Genomic DNA, 9250 nt, shown 5'->3' on the forward strand with positions numbered 1-9250 from the left:
AGATCACTGCAACCTCTGCCTCCCAGATTCAAGCGATTCTCCTGCCCCAGCCTCCTGAGTAGCTGGGATTACAGGATTCTGCCACCACGCCAGCTAATTTTTTGTATTTTTAGTAGAGAAGGGGTTTCACCATGTTGGCCAGGCTGGTCTCGAACTCCTGACCTCATGATCTGCCCACCTCGGTCTCCCATAGTGCTGGGATTGCTGGCATGAGTCACAGTGCCCAGCCAAAACAATGTTTTTTTAGAAGATATATATTCAGGTGTGAGCCAATCATTGCACCTAACCACTTAAAAAAAAATTAATGTTTTTTAGAGATGGGGTCTCACTCTGTCACCCAGACTGGAGTGCAGTGGTACAATCATAGCTCACTGCAGCCTTAAACTCCTGGGCTTAAGTGATCAGTAGCTGCGACTACAGGTGTACACCACGGTGTCCAGTTAATGTGTTTAAAATTTTTTTTTGTAGACATGGGGTCTTGCTATTTGCCCAGCCAGGTCTGGCCTCCACCTCCAGGGTTTAAGGGATTCTCCAGCCTTAGCTTCCCGAGTAGCTAGGAGTACAGGCATGTGACACCACATCTGGCTAATTTTTTGTATTTTTAATCGAGATGGGGTTTCACCAAGTTGGCCAGGCTGGTCTCGAACTCCTTGCCTCAAGTGATCTGCCCATCTTGGCCTCCCAAAATGCTGGGATTACAGGCATAAGCTGTCACGTCTGGCCTAGGACTGATGAGATTTGACTTAAATGTGGGAGAAACCTGCCTCATCTCTCCAAAGCCCCAATTCTAAAAACCCTCGGAGGTCTGGGCCTAAGCTACCTATAATCTTCCCCTCACCAAGCCCTCCTTGACCCTCACAGCACTAGCTAAATGCTCTCATTTTTGAGGGTAGAGGAAATCACTCAGTCCAAGATAATGAGATAGGGATTAAGTATTTACAGAAGCAAGGTTAGTGATGGCCGATGGCCCACTGCCACAGGTGTGGTGACATGGCAGAGGTGAGGGCAACATGGAGACTCTGGGGTGGTGTGGCTGTGGTGGCAGAGTATCCTGATACGAGGTCTGTGACGACACCCCAGGAATGCCTAGGGCAGCTGGGGAGAGAGACCATGAGGATATGATGAAGGTGACTGGATGAGGGTGAAAGTGACATGGTTAATAGCAATATTAGCCAAAAACACCATGTCAAGCTGAGGCTGCCACAAGAATAAACTCACAGAATCGTCACACGCAGCCCTGATGTGGATGTCCCTGAGTGCATTCTGCAGATGAAGCTGGGATTGGAAAGGTGGCCTAAGGTAATCAAGGTATCCAGAGCTGTAGCGGTGGGGCTGGGCTTCTGACACACCCCAGGTAATGGGCTGCGGTACCCCGTATGTTATGTGAGACGTGACACGGGGAAATGACAAAGACACGGAGGGAAGAAAAATAACTGTAAGGCTGGGTGGCTCCTTATGGGGAAAACCGGAAGCACCAGGAGTGGATGGTGACTGTCAGAGGAACAGTGATGACAAGGGAGGGACAAGGATATAAGGGGTAAGGATGACATAAGGGTTGCATGAGCGCCATGTCAGAAGAGCGATGGGGACAGTAGCCGTGCGAAGGTGACCTGGGAGTATGATGAGGGTTTAAAGAGAAATGAGGATTTTACAAAGGAGAAATGACAACAAAAGAGGGGTGCAGGTAACATAGGCGATGACGAATTTAAAGGAAGCGATTACGGCCTATGGTGGCAAAGAGGGCTTAAGAGGAACGAAAGCGAGTTAAAGGGGTTGATGGCGATATTAAAAAGGGTGATGGCGACAGCAGAGGAGTGGTGAGGATTTAAGGGGGATGAGACAGAAGGAGAGGAATGACATAAACGGACGGAAGACGACATATGGGAGGAGATGCATTATAGGCAGGAGGACAACACAAGCAGGGCTGAGGCGCCGCGCCTCCAGATCGCACAGTACCTGCACTCCACGTCTCCCACTCCGGGCCCCAGCCCCACAGGCACCTTCCAGGCTGGAGCCCCGCCTGACCGCCCCCCAGCCGCGCGCAGGCGTACTACGGCTAGACTGCGGGCCGGAGGGGACCAGGCATGCGCTTTTCTCATTGGCCGCGCTGCTCGCTAGCGTCCGGCAGAAGGGAGCCCCCGGCCGGAGGTGGGCGGTCACGTGACTGTTATGGTCGCGCTCTCTCTGGTGGCGGCCTGGTAGGCTAGAGCGGCCGCGGGAGGATCAGTTCAGCTTCCGGCGGTGAGGCGGTTGCTTCCGGGGCGGGCAGTTCGGGCAGGAGGAGTGTCTGACAGTTGGCGCCGCCGGCCGGGACGGAGGGCGGGCGGCGCGAGTGGGCGCGGGCCCGGTGGGCCAGGTGAGGCGCGGGTCGTGGGTGGTGGGGCTGGGCCGGATGCGGTGGGGACAGGTGGCGTCCGGGGCTCTGGACTCAGTTCCGGCTCCGCTGTACGGTTTCGGACATACGATTTGTTTCTCTGAGCCTCAGTTTCCTCCCCTGTGGAATGGGGGTCAGAATCCGACTGTAGCACCTGCTTTATAAATGGGAGTGAGAAGTCAGCTGGTGTTCGTCGGAACCCATAGCTCAGCGCCTCCGCATAACGCTCACTTCGTTACACTACTATTATTGTTAGTATTGATGTTTGCGCTTAGTATGAAAAATTGTTGGGTTTGGAAGCCGTCGGATTTTGGTTCAAGTCCCAGCTCCACTGTGCGGCAGTGGGGCCTGTGTCTTCGCTTCCTTGAACCCCATTTTTTCTCATCTGTGCAATGAGAGCTAATAGTCCCAGTATCATAGGGTCGTTTTGAGGATTCTGAAGAAATGTGTGTGTAAAGATTTTAAGCACAGAGGCTGGCACAGTGAGAGCTCGTGGATTGGGACTATAAAGATGATGATGATTCAGAGAGTCATTGGTGTTGCTGGGAATTCCAGGGAAGTGGAGGGAAAAAGCTCAGAGACAGCAATAGGAAAAACTTAGAACTGGAGTCGGGAAAATCGACATCCTGCCACTTACTGTTTGACCAATTTTGCTGAGTCCTGAAGTATTCGTTTTTTTCTTTTTTTTTTATAATGACTAGTGGATTTTTTTCCAGTCAATTAGTTTGAGAAGGCAGATTTGCATTGCTGTCTTCAATGGAAAACTAGCATTGCTGGCCATGACAGGAAGGAAAAGTTAAGGTAAAATACAATGGAAATTGAACATTGTAAACTGAAATGGAAATATAATTGCGTATTCCCTTTGAATAGGAATAGTGTTTAGAACTTGTACTGCGTGATTCCCTGTTGTCAGATCCCATGGACCCCCATCAAGTTGTCCTTATACTTGGTTCCCAGCTCACACTTTGTATACAACTAGCATTAGGTTAGTGACTGGCCCACTGCTTCCCTAGCTCACTGAAGATTTGTTTGTTTTATTTGATGCACACGTAACATTGCACCACCTGCCATGCATCTTCGTTCTAAGGACTCTGTTTATTAACTCGTTTAATCCCCATAACACCTTTAAGAATGGGTCCTCTTTTTTCTTTTTGAGATGGTGTTTTTAAATTTAAATTTTATTTTATTTTTTTGAGACAAGGCATTACTGTCATTCAGGCGCCGGCCAAGAATGGGTACTCTTACTTTTTGGGGGCGTTGGAGGGATGGCGTCTTGCTCTGTTGCAAGGCTGAAGTGCCGTGGTATGATCTTGGCTCACTGCAACCTCCGCCTCCCGGGTTCAAGCAATTCTTCTGTCTCAGCCTCCCAAGTAGCTGGGACTACAGGCGCGTGCCACCATGCCTGGCTAATTTTTTGTATTTTTAGTAGAGATACATTTTCACCATGTCAGCCAGGATGGTCTCGATCTCCAGACCTCGTGATCTGCCCCCCTCAGTCTCCCAAAGTGCTGGAATTACAGGCGTGAGCCACCGTGCCCAGCACTTTTTTTTTTTTTTTTTGAGATGGAATTTTGCTCTGTTGCCCAGGTTGGAGTGTAGTGGTATGGTCTCAGCTCACTGCAACCTCTGCCTCCCGGGTTCAAGTGCTTCTCCTGCCTCAGCCTCCCGAGTAGCTGGGATTAGAGGTGCCTGCCACCATGCCTGGCTAATTTTTGTATTTTTAGTAGAGACGGGATTTCATCATGTTGGCTAGGCGGGTCTTGAACTCCTGACCTCAAATGATCCACCTGCCTTGGCCTCCCAAGGTGCTGGGGTTACAGGCTGAGTCACTGTGCCCAGCCTTTTGCTGTGTGATCTTGGACCTGCCATTCTCCTCTGTAACTAAGGGCTCAGTTTTACTTTTTTCTGAGGGTGGTTGTGAGCAGTCACTGAGATGTGTATATACTCAGTTCCTAGTAAACACTCAATGGGAGCTACTCCCTGGGCATCAGAATCGGGGAGAACTTGTTTTTGAATCCCAGTAAGATCAGTTGCTAGATGTGCGATTTGACGAATGACTGCGTCTCAATGAGTTGGGTTTTTTTTCATCGATAAAAACAGGGCTAAGGTGACTTGGTGTCATGAGGAAAAAAAAAAACAACAACAGGGCTACTGAACTGTTGTGAGGCATCTGCAGGATGCTTGGCCCTGGTCCTGATGCATAGTATTAGGTTTGTGAGATGTTCTGTCTGACGTACTGGGAACTTTCTGTGCCTTGTTCTTTGAGAGATGTATGTTGAATTATTATTATTATTTTTTTTTGAGGCAAGGTCTTGCTCTGTCACCCAGGCTGGAGTATAGTGCCGCAATCTTGGCTCACTGCAACCTCCACCTCCTGGGTTGAAGTGATTCTTCTGCCTCAGCCTCCCGAGTAGCTGGGATTATAGGCGCCCACCACCATGCATGGCTAATTTTTGTATTCTTAGTAGAGACAGGGTTTTGCCATGTTGACCAGGCTGGTCTTGAACTCCTGACCTCAGGTGATCCACCCACCTCAGCCTCCCAAAGTGCTGGGATTACAGGCATGATCCACAATACCCAGCCTCTATTATCTTTGGCCAGTAGTAACATTCAGAAGGGAAATTGGATCTAAGAGTGTTGAGTGCAGGACAGAGTGATGTCTGTGGTCGTATTCATCAATAAGAGATTGCACAGAAGGCTGGGTGCCTGTAATCCCAGCACCTTGGGAAGGTGCTGTGGGCTGATGACTTGAGGTCAAGAGTTCAAGACCAGCCTGGCAAACATGGTGAAACCCCATCTCTACTAAAAACACAAAAATTAGCCAGGTATGGTGGCAGGTACCTGTAATCCCAGCTACTCGGGAAGCTGAGGCAGGAAAATCGCTCAAATCCAGGAGATGGAGGTTGCAGTGAGCCAATATCGCACCACTGCACTCCAGCCTGTGCTACAGGGTGAGACTCAATCTTAAAAAAAAAAAAATCGAGCAGAAGCCAGCTTAGAAGGGCAAGATGAACCCTGTCTGAGGATAGAGGAGAGAGTCTCATATGTGGGGACTTAGGGAAAGTATCACAAAGTAGATGGCAGTGGAGCAGAAGGAAGGAGAGGTTGCCAGGAGGAAACAGGCATTCCAGGCACAGGTGACATCCTCTAAAAACGGGGAGGCCGCCAAAGCACCTGTGTGGGGAGGGAGGCCTGGAGGATGAGACCAGGAACAACACCTCCAGGGTGCTTGGTAGGCACCAGGCACTGTCTCAAGTGCCTTTATTCATAGAAACTCATCCAGCCCTTACAGCAGTCCTCTAAGGTAAGTCACGTTTGTACCTCTCAATTCACAGATGGGAACACCAGGGCCTGACTGGCGAAGTAACTTGCCGAGATCACACAGCTAATCTAGTGGTAGAGCTGGATTTGAACCCTGCAGTCTGGTTACAGAGTTCTTATTCTTTCTTTCTTTTTTTTTTTTCTTTTTTTTTTTTTTTTTTTTTTTTTTTTTTTTTGAGATGGAGTCTTGCTCTGTTTTCCAGGCTGGAGTGCAGTGGCACAACCTCGGCTTACTGCAACCTCTGCCTCCTGGGTTCAAGCAATTCTCCTGCCTCAGCCTCCCAAGTAGCTGGGACTACAGGCACCTGCCATCACGCCCGGCTAATTTTTTGTATTTTTAGTAGACAGGGTTTCACCATGTTAGCCAGGATAGTCTTGACCTTCTGACCTTGTGATCTGTCTGCCTCGGTCTCCCAAAGTGCGAGGATTACAGGTGTGAGCCACTGCACCTGGCCTAGAGTTCTTACTCTTGACCACTCCATTATACCACCAAAATCAGCTAGTGGATGGGACAGATTATATGGGGCTGTAAACAGGAAGGTTCTGGGACAGAGGGCTTCTGTACCCTGTGGAGGGTGAGGGAGAAGGATCAGTACTGGGGGCTGTGGTAGACAGAAGGGAGCAGAGTGAGGGGAGAGGGCAGAGGAGCGGGGTCAGGGAAGAGGCAGAGTGCTAAGCAGGAAGGAAGTTTGGGCCAGGGCAATGTGGGCCCATGATCCTGGAACCAGATAGCATTGAATCAGCACATGAAAAAGTTATTTCCTTTAGTTCCCAGTCAACACTGCTTTTAATGGAGACAGTCTCCATGGGTGCTAATATGTCTTTAACACCACCTTTCTACCATCTGCTAATGTAAGGGAAAATTGGTTTCCATGTCTTTTCTGGAGCGCCTCATGATCAGGTCGCCACTTCTGTGGCCTGTCTCCTCCCAGTGTCCTCCCTGCTTGCTCCACCGCAGCCACACTGGCTCCTTGCTTTCCCTCCAGTGTGCCAGATGAGCCACTGGCTCAGGGCACTGGACTCACTGTACCTTCTCCTGGAACACTCTTTCTCTGTAAAACCCCATGGCTATTGCTTCCCTTCCTTCAGGTCCCTAAATTCGCTTTAGATCTGCCCTGATGACTGTATTGAAAATTACAATCCCTCCCTTCCCAGGTCCTTCATGTCTTCTCCATGATGGTAAAGGCTTCCTAACCTACTATATTAACTTTTGCTTGTTTACTCTCTGTCTCCTCTGTCTCTTGTCCCAACTAGCTGCTAAGCTCTATGGCTTTGTTCACCTTGGTATCCCTAAGTGCCTTACACATAGATTCTCAGTGAATAGCGTTTTGGGTTTGTTTGTTTGAAGACTAGTCAAGTGCAGTAGTGAGAAAGTGGGGAAGAGTAGAATAAGGAGTTCCATCTGTAATGGACTATGAACATTCACTTGAGATAATTCACTATCCTAGGACCAGCCCTTTTGAGACAGAGCCTTGCTATATTGTCCAAGCTGGTCTTGAACTCCTGGGCTCAAGGGATTCTCCCACCTTAGCCCCCAGAGTAGCTGGGACTATAGGCATGAGCCACCAGACCTAGCTGGTTCTCAGTGAATAGTTTCTGAATTGATGAATAAATTGAATGAATGGGTATTTATTGTGTTGTGTTTTTTTTTGTTTTTTTTTTTTTTTGAGACGGAGTTTCGCTCTTGTTACCCAGGCTGGAGTGCAATGGCGCGATCTCGGCTCACCGCAACCTCCACCTCCTGGGTTCAAGCAATTCTCCTGCCTCAGCCTCCTGAGTAGCTGGGATTACAGGCACGCGCCACCATGCCCAGCTAATTTTTTGTATTTTTAGTAGAGACGGGGTTTCACCATGTTGATCAGGATGGTCTCGATCTCTTGACCTCGTGATCCACCCACCTCGGCCTCCCAAAGTGCTGGGATTACAGGCGTGAGCCACCGCGCCCGGCCTGTGTTGTGTTTTGTAAACTTTTTTATTTGAAATAGAAATGTGGTGTTGCTGTGTTGCTCAGGCTGGTCTCAAACTCCTGGCCTCAAGCCCTCCCTCCTTGGCCTCCCAAAGTGCTGCGATTACAGGCATGAGCCAGCATGCTTGACTGGTATTTATTGTTAAAGTCTTGGGCAAGAGTGTCTTATTTCTGTCCCACTCCTTTTCCAATTAACCAGTTAACCTTTTGGGGTGTGTGAGAATGGAGCTGTAGACATTTGCTGTCTCTGGGCCTTGTCTCAGGCACAAGTGATCGTGGTGGTGGCAGCTCTGTCCCAGGCTGACTTCCTGCCAGCTGCTCCAGGCTATTCCTGGGCGGTGAGCCCCTAGCCCAGGAACGTTCCCCTGGCATGCAGACAGACAGGCACAGGAGAGGGGCAAACACTCAGCCGGCAGTGACTCATGGGCCCTCTCCTCTCTTCTCTTTCAGGCTCCAGGGAGCAGTGTCAGGGCCAGGGAGACGATGGTCTCCGTGACTATGGGTGAGTCTGTGGCCTTCTCTCCAGGGCCCCCTCTCCCTACTGCCCTTTTTGAGGTATGGCCTTGGTGGGAGACGATGGGGTGGGGGAGGGAGGGCTGGGTCACTGGCAGGAACAGCTGTACTCTGAGGACCATGGCGGGGTGGGGCTGGGACTGCTTGAGCCTGCCCGCTTCCTTGCTGAATCTGTCTCCTGTGTAGTTCAGCTGTGAAGAGCGTGGGTTATGAAGTCCAGCAGGTCTCCCACATGGTCTCACAGAGCCTTGGTTTTCTCACCTGTGAAATGGAAATGATATTTCCATATTCTAGGATTAAGGAAATTATAGCATACAAAAGCTTGGGCATAGTTCTAAACAAACCTTAGCTGTTGAATCATGAGCCTTAAGCTCTGTATTTGGGGGTTGCTAAGGCACAGAGATTAGTTGGTGGCTTTGAAAATTTTTGACATTTATTGTAACATAGAAAAGTACATATATATTTTTATTTATTTTTTTTTTTTTTTGAGACAGTTTTGTTCTTGTTTCCCAGGCTGCAGTGCAATGGAGTGACCTTGGCTCACTGCAACCTCTGCCTCCTGGGCTCAAGTGATTCTCCTGCCTCAGCCTCCTGAATAGCTGGGATTATAGGCATGCACTACCATACCTGGCTAATTTTTGTATTTTTAGTAGAGACAGGGTTTTGCCATGTTAGCCAGGCTGGTCTCAAACTCCTGACCTTGGGTGATCCGCCCCCTCAGCCTCCCAAAGTGCTGGGATTGCAGGCATGAGCCACCACATCCAGCCCATAAAATGCATTTGTATAGTTTTAAGAGTAATTAAAAAGCAAAGTCTGAGTATATCCTTTTATTTTATTTTTTTTTGAGACGGAGTTTCGCTCTTGTTACCCAGGCTGGAGTGCCGTGGCGCGTTCTCGGCTTACCGCAACCTCCGCCTCCTGCGTTCAAGCAATTCTCCTGCCTCAGCCTCCTCAGTAGCTGGGACTGCAGGCTCGCGCCACCATGCCCAGCTAATTTTTGTATTTTTTTTTAGTAGGAACGGGGTTTCACCATGTTGACCAGGATGGTCTTGATTTCTTGACCTCCTGATCCACCC

General features: G+C 49.4%; 2 protein-coding genes across 16 annotated transcripts in view; one reads left to right on the forward strand and one right to left on the reverse strand.

The window, feature by feature from the left end:
* The window catches only part of PLD3 (phospholipase D family member 3), a 35912-nt gene extending 33822 nt beyond the window's left edge, over positions 1-2090 (reverse strand). For 5 of the 10 annotated variants that reach the window (XM_017503215.2, XM_037729470.1, XM_037729471.1 and 2 more), the window contains exon 1: positions 1957-2090. The gene's annotated coding sequence lies outside the window, so the exon portion shown is untranslated. The remainder of the gene's footprint in view (positions 1-1956) is intronic. The other 5 variants (XM_017503217.2, XM_017503213.2, XM_037729469.1 and 2 more) reach the window with 2 other exon arrangements.
* Positions 2091-2157: 67 nt separating this feature from the next.
* CUNH19orf47 (chromosome unknown C19orf47 homolog) overlaps positions 2158-9250 on the forward strand; it is a 27836-nt gene continuing 20743 nt past the window's right edge. Inside the window, exons 1-2 of one of the 6 annotated variants that reach the window (XM_037729472.1) lie at positions 2158-2241; positions 8112-8163. In XM_037729472.1, the coding sequence (XP_037585400.1) occupies positions 8145-8163 (19 nt within the window). In that variant the 5' untranslated portion in view covers positions 2158-2241; positions 8112-8144. The other 5 variants (XM_017503225.2, XM_017503221.2, XM_017503222.2 and 2 more) reach the window with 5 other exon arrangements.

The sequence above is a fragment of the Cebus imitator genome, unplaced genomic scaffold (genome assembly GCF_001604975.1).
Source record: "Cebus imitator isolate Cc_AM_T3 unplaced genomic scaffold, Cebus_imitator-1.0 Scaffold306, whole genome shotgun sequence".
Classification (NCBI taxonomy): Eukaryota; Metazoa; Chordata; class Mammalia; order Primates; family Cebidae; genus Cebus; species Cebus imitator.